We start from the raw sequence: 17,941 nt of genomic DNA, 5'->3' as shown, positions 1-17,941 counted from the left end.
ATGGTGTACAGTAGAGTTAGGGGTTAGAGGTCCATGGTGTACAGTAGAGTTAGGGGTTAGAGGTCCATGGTGTACAGTAGATTTAGGGGTTAGAGGTTAGGGGTTAGAGGTTAGGGGTTAGAGGTCCATGGTGTACAGTAGAGTTAGGGGTTAGAGGTCCATGGTGTACAGTAGAGTTAGGGGTTAGAGGTTAGAGGTCCATGGTGTACAGTAGAGTTAGGGGTTAGAGGTCCATGGTGTACAGTAGAGTTAGGGGTTAGAGGTCCATGGTGTACAGTAGAGTTAGGGGTTAGAGGTCCATGGTGTACAGTAGAGTTAGGGGTTAGAGGTCCATGGTGTACAGTAGAGTTAGGGGTTAGAGGTTAGGGGTTAGAGGTCCATGGTGTACAGTAGAGTTAGGGGTTAGAGGTTAGGGGTTAGAGGTCCATGGTGTACAGTAGAGTTAGGGGTTAGAGGTCCATGGTGTACAGTAGAGTTAGGGGTTAGAGGTTAGGGGTTAGAGGTCCATGGTGTACAGTAGAGTTAGGGGTTAGAGGTCCATGGTGTACAGTAGAGTTAGGGGTTAGAGGTCCATGGTGTACAGTAGAGTTAGGGGTTAGAGGTCCATGGTGTACAGTAGAGTTAGGGGTTAGAGGTCCATGGTGTACAGTAGAGTTAGAGGTTAGAGGTCCATGGTGTACAGTAGAGTTAGGGGTTAGAGGTTAGGGGTTAGAGGTCCATGGTGTACAGTAGAGTTAGGGGTTAGAGGTTAGGGGTTAGAGGTCCATGGTGTACAGTAGAGTTAGGGGTTAGAGGTCCATGGTGTACAGTAGAGTTAGGGGTTAGAGGTCCATGGTGTACAGTAGAGTTAGGGGTTAGAGGTTAGGGGTTAGAGGTCCACGGTGTACAGTAGAGTTAGGGGTTAGTGGTCCATGGTGTACAGTATATTTAGGGGTTAGAGGTCCATGGTGTACAGTAGAGTTAGGGGTTAGAGGTCCATGGTGTACAGTAGAGTTAGGGGTTAGAGGTCCATGGTGTACAGTAGAGTTAGGGGTTAGAGGTCCATGGTATACAGTAGATTTAGGGGTTAGAGGTCCATGGTGTACAGTAGAGTTAGGGGTTAGAGGTTAGAGGTTAGAGGTCCATGGTGTACAGTAGAGTTAGGGGTTAGTGGTTAGAGGTCCATGGTGTACAGTATATTTAGGGGTTAGAGGTCCATGGTGTACAGTAGAGTTAGGGGTTAGAGGTCCATGGTGTACAGTAGAGTTAGGGGTTAGAGGTCCATGGTATACAGTAGATTTAGGGGTTAGGGGTTAGAGGTCCATGGTGTACAGTAGAGTTAGGGGTTAGGGGTTAGAGGTCCATGGTGTACAGTATATTTAGGGGTTAGAGGTCCATGGTGTACAGTAGAGTTAGGGGTTAGAGGTCCATGGTGTACAGTAGAGTTAGGGGTTAGAGGTCCATGGTGTACAGTAGAGTTAGGGGTTAGAGGTCCATGGTATACAGTAGATTTAGGGGTTAGAGGTCCATGGTGTACAGTAGAGTTAGGGGTTAGAGGTTAGAGGTTAGAGGTCCATGGTGTACAGTAGAGTTAGGGGTTAGAGGTTAGAGGTTAGAGGTCCATGGTGTACAGTAGAGTTAGGGGTTAGAGGTCCATGGTGTACAGTAGAGTTAGGGGTTAGAGGTTAGGGGTTAGATGTCCACGGTGTACAGTAGAGTTAGGGGTTAGTGGTCCATGGTGTACAGTATATTTAGGGGTTAGAGGTCCATGGTGTACAGTAGAGTTAGGGGTTAGAGGTCCATGGTGTACAGTAGAGTTAGGGGTTAGAGGTCCATGGTATACAGTAGATTTAGGGGTTAGAGGTCCATGGTGTACAGTAGAGTTAGGGGTTAGTGGTCCATGGTGTACAGTATATTTAGGGGTTAGAGGTCCATGGTGTACAGTAGAGTTAGGGGTTAGAGGTCCATGGTGTACAGTAGAGTTAGGGGTTAGAGGTTAGGGGTTAGAGGTCCATGGTGTACAGTAGAGTTAGGGGTTAGAGGTCCATGGTGTACAGTAGAGTTAGGGGTTAGAGGTCCATGGTGTACAGTAGAGTTAGGGGTTAGAGGTCCATGGTGTACAGTAGAGTTAGGGGTTAGTGGTCTATGGTGTACAGTAGATTTAGGGGTTAGAGGTCCATGGTGTACAGTAGATTTAGGGGTTAGAGGTCCATGGTGTACAGTAGAGTTAGGGGTTAGAGGTCCATGGTGTACAGTATATTTAGGGGTTAGTGGTCCATGGTGTACAGTAGAGTTAGGGGTTAGAGGTCCATGGTGTACAGTAGATTTAGGGGTTAGAGGTCCATGGTGTACAGTAGAGTTAGGGGTTAGTGGTCCATGGTGTACAGTAGAGTTAGGGGTTAGAGGTTAGGGGTTAGAGGTCCATGGTGTACAGTAGAGTTAGGGTTAGTGGTCCATGGTGTACAGTAGAGTTAGGGGTTAGAGGTTAGGGGTTAGAGGTCCATGGTGTACAGTAGAGTTAGGGGTTAGTGGTCCATGGTGTACAGTAGAGTTAGGGGTTAGAGGTTAGGGGTTAGAGGTCCATGGTGTACAGTAGAGTTAGGGGTTAGAGGTCCATGGTGTACAGTAGAGTTAGGGGTTAGAGGTTAGGGGTTAGAGGTCCATGGTGTACAGTAGAGTTAGGGGTTAGAGGTTAGGGGTTAGAGGTCCATGGTGTACAGTAGAGTTAGGGTTAGTGGTCTATGGTGTACAGTAGAGTTAGGGGTTAGAGGTTAGGGGTTAGTGGTCCATGGTGTACAGTAGAGTTAGGGGTTAGAGGTCCATGGTGTACAGTAGAGTTAGGGGTTAGAGGTCCATGGTGTACAGTAGAGTTAGGGGTTAGAGGTTAGAGGTTAGAGGTCCATGGTGTACAGTAGAGTTAGGGGTTAGAGGTCCATGGTGTACAGTAGAGTTAGGGGTTAGAGGTTAGGGGTTAGAGGTCCATGGTGTACAGTAGAGTTAGGGGTTAGAGGTCCATGGTGTACAGTAGAGTTAGGGGTTAGTGGTCCATGGTGTACAGTAGAGTTAGGGGTTAGTGGTCCATGGTGTACAGTAGAGTTAGGGGTTAGAGGTCCATGGTGTACAGTAGAGTTAGGGGTTAGAGGTCCATGGTGTACAGTAGAGTTAGGGGTTAGTGGTCCATGGTGTACAGTAGAGTTAGGGGTTAGTGGTCCATGGTGTACAGTAGAGTTAGGGGTTAGAGGTCCATGGTGTACAGTAGAGTTAGGGGTTAGAGGTCCATGGTGTACAGTAGAGTTAGGGGTTAGAGGTCCATGGTGTACAGTAGAGTTAGGGGTTAGAGGTTAGGGGTTAGAGGTCCATGGTGTACAGTAGAGTTAGGGGTTAGAGGTCCATGGTGTACAGTAGAGTTAGGGGTTAGAGGTCCATGGTGTACAGTAGAGTTAGGGGTTAGAGGTCCATGGTGTACAGTAGAGTTAGGGGTTAGAGGTCCATGGTGTACAGTAGAGTTAGGGGTTATAGGTTAGGGGTTAGAGGTCCATGGTGTACAGTAGAGTTAGGGTTAGTGGTCCATGGTGTACAGTAGATTTAGGGGTTAGAGGTCCATGGTGTACAGTAGAGTTAGGGTTAGTGGTCCATGGTGTACAGTAGAGCTAGGGGTTAGAGGTCCATGGTGTACAGTAGAGTTAGGGGTTAGAGGTCCATGGTGTACAGTAGAGTTAGGGGTTAGAGGTTAGGGGTTAGTGGTCCATGGTGTACAGTAGAGTTAGGGGTTAGAGGTCCATGGTGTACAGTCGAGTTAGGGGTTAGAGGTCCATGGTGTACAGTAGAGTTAGGGGTTAGAGGTTAGGGGTTAGAGGTCCATGGTGTACAGTAGAGTTAGGGGTTAGAGGTCCATGGTGTACAGTAGAGTTAGGGGTTAGAGGTCCATGGTGTACAGTAGAGTTAGGGTTAGTGGTCCATGGTGTACAGTAGAGTTAGGGGTTAGAGGTCCATGGTGTACAGTAGAGTTAGGGGTTAGAGGTCCATGGTGTACAGTAGAGTTAGGGGTTAGAGGTCCATGGTGTACAGTAGAGTTAGGGGTTATAGGTTAGGGGTCCATGGTGTACAGTAGAGTTAGGGGTTAGAGGTTAGGGGTTAGAGGTCCATGGTGTACAGTAGAGTTAGGGGTTAGTGGTCCATGGTGTACAGTAGAGTTAGGGGTTAGAGGTCCATGGTGTACAGTAGAGTTAGGGGTTAGAGGTTAGGGGTTAGAGGTTAGGGGTTAGAGGTCCATGGTGTACAGTAGAGTTAGGGTTAGAGGTTAGGGGTTAGAGGTTAGGGGTTAGAGGTCCATGGTGTACAGTAGAGTTAGGGGTTAGGGGTTAGGGGTTAGAGGTCCATGGTGTACAGTAGAGTTAGGGTTAGAGGTTAGGGGTTAGAGGTCCATGGTGTACAGTGGGGTTAGAGGTTAGGGGTCCATGGTGTACAGTAGGGTTAGAGGTTAGGGGTTAGAGGTCCATGGTGTACAGTGGGGTTAGAGGTTAGGGTTTAGAGGTTAGAGGTCCATGGTGTACAGTAGAGTTAGGGGTTAGAGGTTAGGGTTTAGAGGTTAGAGGTCCATGGTGTACAGTAGAGTTAGGGGTTAGAGGTCCATGGTGTACAGTGGGGTTAGAGGTTAGGGGTTAGAGGTCCATGGTGTACAGTGGGGTTAGAGGTTAGGGTTTAGAGGTTAGAGGTCCATGGTGTACTACAGTACCTTCTCCTTGATGAACTCCCAGATGATCCTTGTCATCTCATCTCCATCCATCTCCACCACCGGCTGGTCCACCTTGATACGCTTAACTGCATCTGAAACATTCAACACATTATTACAGCAACACCTGAAACCATTCAACATTAAACACATTATTACAGTAACACCTGAAACCATTCAACATTAAACACATTATTACAGCAACACCTGAAACCATTCAACATTAAACACATTATTACAGTAACACCTGAAACCATTCAACATTCAACACATTATTACAGCAACACCTGAAACCATTCAACATTAAACACATTATTACAGCAACACCTGAAACCATTTAACATTAAACACATTATTACAGCAACATATGAAACCATTAAACATTAAACACATTATTACAGTAACACCTGAAACCATTCAACATTAAACACATTATTACAGCAACACCTGAAACCATTCAACATTAAACACATTATTACAGCAACATATGAAACCATTCAACATTAAACACATTATTACAGTAACACCTGAAACCATTCAACATTAAACACATTATTACAGTAACACCTGAAACCATTCAACATTAAACACATTATTACAGTAACACCTGAAACCATTCAACATTAAACACATTATTACAGTAACACCTGAAACCATTCAACATTCAACACATTATTACAGCAACACCTGAAACCATTCAACATTAAACACATTATTACAGCAACATATGAAACCATTCAACATTCAACACATTATTACAGCAACACCTGAAACCATTCAACATTAAACACATTATTACAGCAACACCTGAAACCATTCAACATTCAACACATTATTACAGCAACATATGAAACCATTAAACATTAAACACATTATTACAGCAACACCTGAAACCATTAAACATTAAACACATTATTACAGCAACACCTGAAACCATTCAACATTAAACACATTATTACAGCAACATATGAAACCATTCAATATTAAACACATTATTACAGCAACACCTGAAACCATTCAACATTAAACACATTATTACAGCAACACCTGAAACCATTAAACATTAAACACATTATTACAGCAACACCTGAAACCATTAAACATTAAACACATTATTACAGCAACACCTGAAACCATTCAACATTAAACACATTATTACAGCAACATATGAAACCATTAAACATTAAACACATTATTACAGTAACACCTGAAACCATTCAACATTCAACACATTATTACAGTAACATCTGAAACCATTTAACATTAAACACATTATTACAGCAACATATGAAACCATTAAACATTAAACACATTATTACAGTAACACCTGAAACCATTCAACATTAAACACATTATTACAGTAACATTTGAAACATTAAACATCAAACACATTATTACAGTAACATCTTAAACATTAAACACATTATTACAGTAACATCTGAAACCATTAAACACATTATTACAGTAACACATCTGAAACCCATTAAAAACATTATTACAGCAACACATCTGAAACCATTAAACAATAAACACATTATTACAGTAACATGTTATTACAGTAACACACCAGCTGGTCCACCTTGATATGTTTAGCTGCATCTGGAAACACCGGGTGAAACCATTGAACATGAAACACATTTTTACAGTAACATGTTATTACAGTAACACATCTAAAACCATGAAACACATTTGTACAGTAACATGTTATTACAGTAACATATCTAAACCATTAAACACATTATTACAGTAACATGTTATTACAGTAACATGGTATTACAGTAACACATCGGAAACCATTAAACATGTAACACATTATTACAGCAACATCTGAAACCATTCAACATTAAACACATTATTACAGTAACACCTGAAACCACTAAGCATTAAACACATTATTACAGTAATATCTAAAACCATTATACATTAAACATATTATTACAGTAACATCTGAAACCATTAACTCTTCCGAGTCGGCGAACGCTTCGGCGCGTTCAAATCGCGGGCCGGCTTTAGGACCGCGCAGCATCCAAACCAAGTGACGCAGAGGGCTGCCGTCGATTTCATGCAGAAATGGAGACCCGAAGCTACGTTTTGAGTGTTTGTTTCATGTAAATACACCAACTAAAACCAAAGTTATGATAATTTCAATTCCATGAAAAAAGTGCGTCAAAATATGCGCTCTTTTATGAGCGCTTTGCATTTATTATAATAACTTTGTCGTCTTTTGTGATAAAAAGGAACGGAAAAAAACGTGTGCTTGTGCTAACCCGGTTCTTCAGGATGCACACGAGTATATAAACATTCATTCCCATGACAACTAGCCATTGCGAAAGAACGAACGAGAGGAATTAGTTCAGTTCATGAGTAGTTTTGGAGAGTTTTTCACGAGTTAGTATTTCAATTGTTAGTATTTCAAGAGTTTTATTGTCAGCAGTATCGTTTTTGTGAAGCAATATGAGGCGCACACTTCACGTTGAACAAGCCGTCGACTTGTTATTCCAAATGAGCGATGAAGAAACTTTGGAAAGTTCGTCGTCAGACAATGAGAGTGGCCAGGATGACTTCGAGGACCCTGATTTTGTTGCTGGGTAGCAAAAGACATTCCCTGCCCTACCCCCATCATGGCCTACAATAAGTACATGGGAGGGGTTGACCTGTCAGACCAGCTTCTCCAGTATTACTCAACCCATCGCAGAACTGCTCGCTGGTACCGTACCCTCTTCCTGCATTTTTTGGACATGGGAACAACAAATGCATACATCCTGCACTGTGACATCAGTGCGACCCAACAGGTCACACCCATGACGCACAAGAACTTTGTGGCAGAACTTGTGGCCCAGCTGTGCGGAGTGACCCAGACAGGGGTTCCACTTCAAAAAAGCACCAGCCATGTTTCTGTGGCCATTGCCAATGTTGCAGAGGCCAAAGACAAAGCCACAGCAGGCCGCAGGGGTTTGTCAACGCTGTAAACAAGTTGACAAGAAGAGGTTTGTCACACCATGGAAGTGCAAGGCCTGTGATGTGGCTCTCTGTGTCATTGTGGACAGGAACTGTTTTGAAGAGTGGCACAAATAGGGTAAAGGCCAGTGGCTATACCTACTTTTTTTGTAAATAGTTGTGTATTGCTTGTATATATCTCAAGAATACTTTTATATGTTCATATTTGCACTTTGTGGTTCAATTTGAAGCTTTTTTTTTCATTTTGGACAGAAACTGTTTTGAGGAGTGGCACAAAAAGGTTTAGGGTTAGAATAGAAGAAAAACGCCAGTGGCTATACCTACTTTTATTGTAAATAGTTATTTATTGCTTGTATATATCACCAAAATACTTTTATATGTTCATATTTGCACCTTGTGGTTCAATTTGAAGCTTTTTAAATGCTTGGTTCACCATGTTTGAGGGTTTTACAATAAAAAAACCCATCTTTTTCTAAACGGACTTTGTGTTTTCTGTGTGTGTTTGGGTCCAGTGTGTTGAAATAGTATGTCAAAGTGAAAAACTTACTAACAGATCATATAGGTGAGGTTGTGCTGAAAAAAAAGATACCCAACATTGGTCTGGTAAACATTTCTTTATGTAGTATATCAGGGCAAAATTGAAGGTACCCAAAAACGGCCAAAAAAGCTCCAGACTCCGAAGAGTTAAACACATTTCATTAACATTTGAAACCATAAAATATTAAACACATTATTACAGTAACATCTGAAACCATTCAACACATTATTTCAGTAACACATCTGAAAACCATTAAACATTAAATACATTATTACAGCAACACATCTGAAACCATTAAACATTAAACACATTATTACAGTAACATGTTATTACAGTAACATATCTAAAACCATCAAACACATTATTACAGTAACATGTTATTACAGTAACACATCTGAAACCATTAAACATGTAACACATTATTACAGTAACATGTTTTTACAGTAACACACCGTCTGGTCCACCTTGATATGTTTAGCTGCATCTGGAAACACCAGGTCATATTAAACATTAAAAACATCAGTTATTATTACAGTATAGTAACACATGACACCATGTCAGATTAAGAATAAACAGACAATCAGAAACATGTTAACACAAATGTCTGTTTGGAGATCCTTCCCTACAGGCTCCTTGTCTTTGACAGGTCCATTTGTCACACTGGCAGTTGGGACTCTCCCTCCACTCAGCCTTTCATTTGATCCAACTGCAGTCATTTGGACCTTGGCACCTGGCAGACAGGCATAAGGTATGCCAGGACTTTATGCCGTTGTTAAATTGTAATTGAATGTATTGAGGTCGCATACAATGTGTGATGTGACATTGTTACTTCTGGTATTTTAACATTCTACATTCAACACAGTTTGTCAGCTGTTACATTATTTCAAATCCCCATAATGTCCCAGTTCCCACCATATTGCTATGTTCTGATGCCACGACATCGCATTGCTGTGACACAATACAATGTAACAAATCAAAGATCACTCCTGCACATCCACTACTTTGTAGCAAAGCCAAATCTTTGGACATAAAATCCATTGGCAATGTATAATATGAACAGATGAATCTATTCCATGCCAGGATGACTGTGCCGTGATAGCAGACTAGGTTAGCGGCTAGTGGAGTTTTGGTTTAGTTGAACGACTCACAGTTTCTGTGTCGCAGACTCTGGCACACGGCGGGGTTTTCGGTAAGCGTCGCTGCACACCTCGACATGGAGGACAGAACCCTCAGGTATCCCGTCATGGTTCACCGGAGAGACGGTTATGACCACGAGGCCTTATATGAATGAATACCCGACAGACGGTAAATACATTTGCCTACGTATATTTTATGGGCGTCTGTCCGGTTATATTCAACACACGTCAGCGTCACTAATCACGTTTCCATCCAACCATTTCATGCTGATGAATTACCTGACCCTAACCCTAACCCTAACCCTGACCCTGACCCTAACCCTAAACCCTAACTCTAACCCTAACCCTAACCCTAACCCTAACCCTAACCTATGAAAAAAGTCATGACCGGGCTGATGAAAACATGAAACTGATTTTTTTTAAAAAGATGCTGACAGACCATTTGTTCATTCGACATGGTGGGATCTTTTTATGTTGGTAAAATTAATAATGCGAGAAATCGCGGTGGAAACGCCTTTATGCGCAAATATTGATATAATAACCATCATATGGAAGTAAACTTGGAGTCACGCCATGACATGTTGTGTGGTCCTCCCACTAGGACTCTGGAAAGCATGCAGTTTATCAGGCTACAGATGAAATAAGTTATGATGAACTTCACAGGTTGGTGAAAGTGCAAGGTGATAATGAGCTTGATGCACCTTTCCAATAAATATCGAGGGTCTTATTCTGGTGACATGATGATCGATGCTTGGCTGCCGTTTGACAAATACAAATAAAATGTATCTTCTCCATAATAATCTCATAATGTAGGTAGCCTGCCCGCACTACATATGAGAGCTGTTGGCTAGAGCGCATGTGCCAAGACCAAAGTGGGCACATTTGCTTTATAACGCAACAGTTTTTGTTACAAAACCATCAGTACAGTTGAAAATGCGATGGAAACCCATTTAACTTGTAATTTCATTCGGTACCTAAACTTTATTTTATTTTTTAATGATCTAACCTAAACGTCTTACCATCTATGATACCCTATTTGTAAGTCGCTCTGGATAAGAGCGTCTGCTAAATGACGTAAATGTAAATGTAATACCGAGGCTACTACTGCAGGCTACTTGCTGTATTTCCATTTACAGTAGTTGAATGAAATTATATTAGCTAGGTTTAAATGAAATACATAGGCCTACTTGGCAACTACAATAGAATATAGACTGTATTCCTCCTAAACTGAGCACCTGTCATTTGGGGCAAGGGACGCCACCAGGCTGCCAGAAGGGGAGACTGTCCTGTGGACTAACCCTAACCCTAACCCTAACCCTAGCCCTAGCCCTAGCCCTAACCCTAGCCCTAACCCTAACCCTAGCAACTGTTTCATAGCCTAAAAAAGCTGCGTTTGATTCTTCCAGTCCACCATGCAGGTACTGCCCTCTGCTGCCTAGATAATGAAACTACACTGAGGGCTGACCTACACGAGCTGTGTCTAAAACAATGAATCCAATGGAACAGTCCCAAAAGTGCAAACTCCAAGCTAAATCAACGTCTCAAGACATTTTGCCCAGGTGCTGTTAATACACTGCTATTTACACTGACTAGGTGATTCTGAGTTGAACTATCCACCCCCTCACCACCACTTCATCATCATTACTGTTATTTACACTGACTAGGTGATTCTGAGTTGAACTATCCATCCCCTCACCACCACCACATCATTACTGTTATTTACACTGACTAGGTGATTCTGAGTTGAACTATCCATCCCCTCACCACCACCACATCATTACTGTTATTTACACTGACTAGGTGATTCTGAGTTGAACTATCCATCCCCTCACCACCACCACATCATTACTGTTATTTACACTGACTAGGTGATTCTGAGTTGAACTATCCATCCCCTCACCACCACCACATCATTACTGTTATTTACACTGACTAGGTGATTCTGAGTTGAACTATCCATCCCCTCACCACCACCACATCATTACTGTTATTTACACTGACTAGGTGATTCTGAGTTGAACTATCCATCCCCTCACCACCACCACATCATTACTGTTATTTACACTGACTAGGTGATTCTGAGTTGAACTATCCACCCCCTCACCACCACCACATCATTACTGTTATTTACACTGACTAGGTGATTCTGAGTTGAACTATCCATCCCCTCACCACCACCACATCATTACTGTTATTTACACTGACTAGGTGATTCTGAGTTGAACTATCCATCCCCTCACCACCACCACATCATTACTGTTATTTACACTGACTAGGTGATTCTGAGTTGAACTATCCATCCCCTCACCACCACCACATCATTACTGTTATTTACACTGACTAGGTGATTCTGAGTTGAACTATCCATCCCCTCACCACCACCACATCATTACTGTTATTTACACTGACTAGGTGATTCTGAGTTGAACTATCCATCCCCTCACCACCACCACATCATTACTGTTATTTACACTGACTAGGTGATTCTGAGTTGAACTATCCATCCCCTCACCACCACCACATCATTACTGTTATTTACACTGACTAGGTGATTCTGAGTTGAACTATCCATCCCCTCACCACCACCACATCATTACTGTTATTTACACTGACTAGGTGATTCTGAGTTGAACTATCCATCCCCTCACCACCACCACATCATTACTGTTATTTACACTGACTAGGTGATTCTGAGTTGAACTATCCATCCCCTCACCACCACCACATCATTACTGTTATTTACACTGACTAGGTGATTCTGAGTTGAACTATCCATCCCCTCACCACCACCACATCATTACTGTTATTTACACTGACTAGGTGATTCTGAGTTGAACTATCCATCCCCTCACCACCACCACATCATTACTGTTATTTACACTGACTAGGTGATTCTGAGTTGAACTATCCATCCCCTCACCACCACCACATCATTACTGTTATTTACACTGACTAGGTGATTCTGAGTTGAACTATCCACCCCCTCACCACCACCACATCATTACTGTTATTTACACTGACTAGGTGATTCTGAGTTGAACTATCCACCCCCTCACCACCACCACATCATTACTGTTATTTACACTGACTAGGTGATTCTGAGTTGAACTATCCACCCCCTCACCACCACCACATCATTACTGTTATTTACACTGACTAGGTGATTCTGAGTTGAACTATCCACCCCCTCACCACCACCACATCATTACTGTTATTTACACTGACTAGGTGATTCTGAGTTGAACTATCCATCCCCTCACCACCACCACATCATTACTGTTATTTACACTGACTAGGTGATTCTGAGTTGAACTATCCATCCCCTCACCACCACCACATCATTACTGTTATTTACACTGACTAGGTGATTCTGAGTTGAACTATCCACCCCCTCACCACCACCACATCATTACTGTTATTTACACTGACTAGGTGATTCTGAGTTGAACTATCCATCCCCTCACCAACACTTAATCTTGCTAAATAAACACAGTTAAAGACAAAAGGTTTTTGACAATATTCTTCTAATTTAATGGAATGTCACAAGTCTTTTGAATTGTAATTAAATTCAAAGCCGTATATCATGTTTAAAGAGCACTTAACAATAATAACCAGTCAATAATCAACTAAGGCATGTAACAGCAAACTAAAGCAGTAGTATTGGTATTTACTTTTCAAATTGAATTACAAATCCATAGAGACAGTAATTATGGTTAATTAATTGCACTTTATGAGCACAAAATGCACTGTGTTACTATCCTCATGGGTACCGGAAATCGCCAAAAGTCCCCACAAGGATAGTAAAACAAGGAAGATTCTCCCTGGTGGGGACATTTCCCACATCCCCACCAGGACAAAGGCTATTTTAAGCTGAGGGGTTGGGGTTAGGGAAAGGGAAAATAGGAATTTGAATGGAAATCAATTGTAGGTCCCCACAAGGCCAGTAAAACATATGGTGTGTGACTGTGTACACGAGAGAGGGAGAGACACAGACAAAACGTTTTACACACAATAAATTAATGTCATAGCACAAAGGAATGTCATAGCACAAAGGAATGTCATAGCACAAAGGAATGTCATAGCACAAAGGAATGTCATAGCACAAAGGAATGTCATAGCACAAATGAATGTCATAGCACAAAGGAATGTCATAGCACAAAGGAATGTCATAGCACAAAGGAATGTCATAGCACAAAGGAATGTCATAGCACAAAGGAATGTCATAGCACAAATGAATGTCATAGCACAAAGGAATGTCATAGCACAAAGGAATGTCATAGCACAAAGGAATGTCATAGCACAAAGGAATGTCATAGCACAAAGGAATGTCATAGCACAAAGGAATGTCATAGCACAAATTAATGTCATAGCACAAATGAATGTCCACTGAAACAACAACAGATAAAGGCTTGGTGTACCATGTGTGTTAGGTTGCTAACCTATTTTCACTGAAATCACTAAACCGCTGTTGCAACACAGTATTTCATCTTCAGAAAATATAGGTTTAACATTTTCAGAGGCTAGAATCCACAAGCTAAAGTCTTAATAGCAGACAGATATCGATTGAATGGTTCCTCAAGTATTTGAATATAACTGTCGGACTGCAGTGTGTTGTGGGGAATCAAGGTTCCAGTCTAGTGGCAGATGACCTGTAATACAGTATATTGGGTTGGCTGCAACACTAATCCAGTATTATATCATGTATCATCTATAATAATATATATAGCAGTATCTATGTGTTGGCTGCAACACTGCCCTTCTTGTCGCTGAAGAAGCTCCTGAGGATGAGAACCTGTCCGATGCTGACAGTGAATAGGATCATGGTTTCTCCCATCGACCAATAGGACACGCGCTCATGGAGGTCCTCGGCTCGGATGCGGTCATGAGCCTCCCGTAACCGATACCAGGTCTGAGAGTCAGACACCACCTTCAGGATCTCATGGATGGACAGACAGGCTGACTCCATCTGGAGGACAGAGAGACAAGATTCATATTATATTATTAATACATCCTTAAAAGGGGCAATCTGCAGTTCAAACAACAACAAAGCATTATGGCCCGTCTAGAAACAACCACTAAAGGCTCTGGTGGAGATTTGAAAGGATTGGGTTGGTATTAGCCTACAGAGATCTACTACCAGAGAGCCTACAGAGATCTACTACCAGAGAGCCTACAGAGATCTACTACCAGAGAGCCTACAGAGATCTACTACCAGAGAGCCTACAGAGATCTACTACCAGAGAGCCTACAGAGATCTACTACCAGAGAGCCTACAGAGATCTACTACCAGAGAGCCTACAGAGATCTACTACCAGAGAGCCTACAGAGATCTACTACCAGAGAGCCTACAGAGATCTACTACCAGAGATCTACTACCAGAGAGCCTACATAGATCTACTACCAGAGATCTACTACCAGAGAGCCTACAGAGATCTACTACCAGAGAGCCTACAGAGATCTACTACCAGAGATCTACTACCAGAGAGCCTACAGAGATCTAAGCCAAGCTTGTAGCATCACACCCAAGAAGAATCAATGCTGTAATCGCTGTCAAAGGTGCTTCAACAAAGTACTGAGTAAAGGGTCTGAATACTTATGTAAATGTGTTATTTCAGTGTTTTCTTTTGAATACATTTGCAAAAAAAATTAAAACAGTTTTTGCTTTGAAATGATGGGGTATTGTGTGTAGATTGAGGTGGAAAAAAACAATTCCATCAATTTTAGAATAAGGTGGAACGTAACAAAATGTGGAAAAAGTCAAGGGGTCTGAATACTTTCTGAATGCACTGGATATAGTATTATATTATGATCTTACCTGTGTCAGGGTTAGGGTTGATCTTACCTGTGTCCGTCAAATGTATATGTATTATAATGTAAGTGTAATATAATTATAATATTGTTTTACCTGTGTCAGGGCAGTGTCTCTGTTCATGTCAGGCAGTAGGGGTCTCTCCTCTCCGGCCCTGAAGTCCAGGTAGACGGTCTTGTGGGAGAAGGTAGAGAACTCATTGCTGAAGCAGACCTTGTAGGTTCCTTTCATAGTGGTGGTGTGGGAGAAGCTATCATACTGCTTCTTCCTCTCCTGATACAGGACGTTGTTCACTGGATCTGTTACAAAGCAGTCCACGTCATAGTTCCCTCCTGCAATCACCTGGAATACACAACATGGAGCGATGAGGATGATGGTATGGAAACACATTTAGAGTAATTCAGCCCTTACGAAAAAAGATTGCAGTCAGTCAGAGTGCAGTATAACTGCAGTACACTAGTTAGAGTGCTGTATAACTGCAGTTATTCTGAAATTACTGCGTCCAAAATACCACAGTCGACTGCAGTTACTGCACTTTTACTGCAGTTTCAAAAATGCACATGTTTTGTTGTAAGAGAGTTCATTCTTCCAGTGAGTGTGAAGGGACAATTAGAGCACGGGAACAGATATACAGTAGTTCAATGCACTAACTGAACCATATGGGGAAATGGCATCAGAACTCCAAATCTGGATCACTTACTTGAAAGTCTAGGTCAAACTTCACTCCATTCTGGAGCTCTTCATAGAAACATTGCTTGTCGTTATCAGGTAACTCAAACGTCAACTCCGTGGAACAAACAAAGACCACATGCAACATCAAACTCCACAGGCCAAGGGAACGCATTCTGCAGGCTAAATGCTATAAATGAAAGCTTCAACAACAAACAGTCGCAGCCAGTCTCTTCTTCATCAATGTTTCTGTGATGACAAGGTGATATGAAAAAAGTTCGGAAAGCTCCCACCTATAGAGAATGATAGAGAACGTATCCCTATATTGTTCCTATTATGGCGTCTGAGCGCACGGAAAGCACTATTGAGGCAATCTCCATTTTGAAATAGTATTATTTATTTTTTCTTCACGATTGGCTGATCCCTCCTGATATGACCCGATTGGACGTGACTCCAACAGGGTCATCAGGAGGGGTCAGCCAATAAAGTTGGAAGCTCAACCCAGTTGTCTACGTTAAAATGGTGGAAGCCCTCAAGCTGTTTATGTCAAAACGCTCTTTAGGCCTACTAGAGGCCTCTATCATTCTCTATGCCCCAACCACAACCGACGTGGCATCAAAACGAAACACTTCCGGGTCATGATTATTTTGGACCAAATATTTAATTTTAATTTATACAATTTTGACCATGTTCAGAGATTTGGAAACTATTGGGCTTGAAATCGCTTGTTTTACGTTCTACGAATTTTATTTATAGTAGCGCAACATTTTTACACGTGATGATTACGTTGTATCACTGGGTGGAGTCAATTATGCTGAGGCAGGGGACACCGTTCTATGGCCCGTGACGTGGACGGGCAAAAACGGTGAGGGAGGAGCATCCTCTCAAATCGTCCAGAAACATACACCATCTCTTTTCCATATGTTTGAACTAGTTTTCATTGGGAAGGCAGATAAGGCGTTTTTATCAAAAGCATTCACTTTTGCATGTGAAAACATAGAATCCTACTCATTACTCCTCGTGCTTTACGTTACATTACGTCTCTTTTGTTTAAAGCCGACTTCACCTTGGGCTTTGAACGGGGCACCTGACTCACGCCGGGAAGATAACCCGGTTCCAAAACGAATGCAATCAATTTTCACCCAGGGCGCAAGGGTCAGGTTCATGGAATCCCATCATTGTAGTGGCAGTTGTTACATTTAATTATACAACGGGTGGGTCTAATCCTGAACGCTGATTGGTTAAAACCGCATTCCAGCCGGTGTCTATTCCACAAATTACCGCCAGATAAATCTATGACGTTAAAATGCCTATTTAAACTGTTCCATCTGACTCCGCAATCCACTGTCTCATCAACCCAGTCAGGCACTTTATAAACTTGATTTCCACTATAAAAAGCATATAGACGTTATCTCACATTTCTTTTAGACTAACAATTAGTTTTCAACAGTGGAGATTTGTATAAACCTTGCTGTCTGTCTCTCCAACATTTGCAACATTGTTTCAATATCCAAATTCTATCTCCTGCTTTCCCATAGTAATGAACATGTCGGGAGTCTGGACGAGACAGAAAGGTGGGCAGCGTTTCTCAGCCAGTCGAAATCATGAATCAGCTGGCATCATTTTTATGGATATATACAACAAAAATGTCAATTGAAAGAAGGTAAAACGGAATGCAGCTAATTTGCAGTCTTTCCAGCTTCAGTTTCAAGTGATTGTGTTACTGTAGCTGTGTTGGTGGCCAGCTCCTCTCAACAACAGTGTCCTGACTAGTGAGCCCATTCTCTACGCCAGGCGAAATGGCGCCTCATTAGCTCCTCTCAACAACAGTGTCCTGACTAGAGAGCACATTCTCTACGCCAGGCGAAATGGCGCCTCATTAGCTCATTGATATGAATGTTCCATATCGTCTTCATCTCGGGCCTAACAACACCCGGGCTGCTCCGGCATTATCACTTAAACAACACCGATACCGGAACTTGAATGCGACTTTAGGACAGTTCAGTGTCTAGAGGCTTTTTATGTTAAATTACTTGGAGGAAACAACATTCTATTGTCATTTCAATCAGTAATACAACCCTGTTGCTGCCAGAGAAGCATCCACTGTTATGTACAATTGA

The 17,941-nt window shown here is 42.0% G+C and overlaps 2 protein-coding genes across 2 annotated transcripts in view; both read right to left on the bottom strand.

Moving 5' to 3' along the window:
• LOC121558489 (isocitrate dehydrogenase [NADP], mitochondrial) overlaps positions 1 to 9,870 on the bottom strand; it is a 48,420-nt gene extending 38,550 nt beyond the window's left edge. The window contains exons 1-2 of the mRNA XM_041871860.2: positions 9,356 to 9,870; positions 4,715 to 4,806 (exon numbers count right to left, since the gene is read on the bottom strand). Of these exons, the coding sequence (XP_041727794.1) occupies positions 4,715 to 4,806; positions 9,356 to 9,452 (189 nt within the window). The 5' untranslated portion in view covers positions 9,453 to 9,870. The remainder of the gene's footprint in view (positions 1 to 4,714; positions 4,807 to 9,355) is intronic.
• A 2,975-nt stretch (positions 9,871 to 12,845) lies between these two features.
• tmed3 (transmembrane p24 trafficking protein 3) lies at positions 12,846 to 16,330 on the bottom strand. Its single transcript, XM_041871861.2, has 3 exons — positions 15,853 to 16,330; positions 15,249 to 15,494; positions 12,846 to 14,309 (listed from the first exon to the last, which is right to left on the bottom strand). Exons 1-3 carry the CDS (start codon positions 15,994 to 15,996, stop codon positions 14,076 to 14,078), a joined length of 624 nt encoding a protein of 207 aa, XP_041727795.1. The 5' UTR covers positions 15,997 to 16,330; the 3' UTR covers positions 12,846 to 14,075.
• Positions 16,331 to 17,941: the final 1,611 nt, after the last annotated feature.

Source organism: Coregonus clupeaformis, unplaced genomic scaffold (genome assembly GCF_020615455.1).
Source record: "Coregonus clupeaformis isolate EN_2021a unplaced genomic scaffold, ASM2061545v1 scaf0376, whole genome shotgun sequence".
Taxonomy (NCBI): domain Eukaryota; kingdom Metazoa; phylum Chordata; class Actinopteri; order Salmoniformes; family Salmonidae; genus Coregonus; species Coregonus clupeaformis.
The sequence above is the reverse complement of the archived record's forward strand: the minus strand, read 5'-3'. Positions and strand labels throughout refer to the sequence as shown.

What these genes read in the sequence shown, in the direction of transcription:
- tmed3 (XM_041871861.2), bottom strand. Translation starts at nt 15,996, where the DNA reads ATGCGTTCCCTTGGCCTGTGGAGTTTGATGTTGCATGTGGTCTTTGTT. An exon ending in AGTTTGACCTAGACTTTCAA is followed by an intron (nt 15,495 to 15,852) that starts GTAAGTGATCCA and finishes TGTGTATTCCAG; the next exon opens with GTGATTGCAGGAGGGAACTA. An exon ending in GAGACACTGCCCTGACACAG is followed by an intron (nt 14,310 to 15,248) that starts GTAAAACAATAT and finishes TCTGTCCTCCAG; the next exon opens with ATGGAGTCAGCCTGTCTGTC.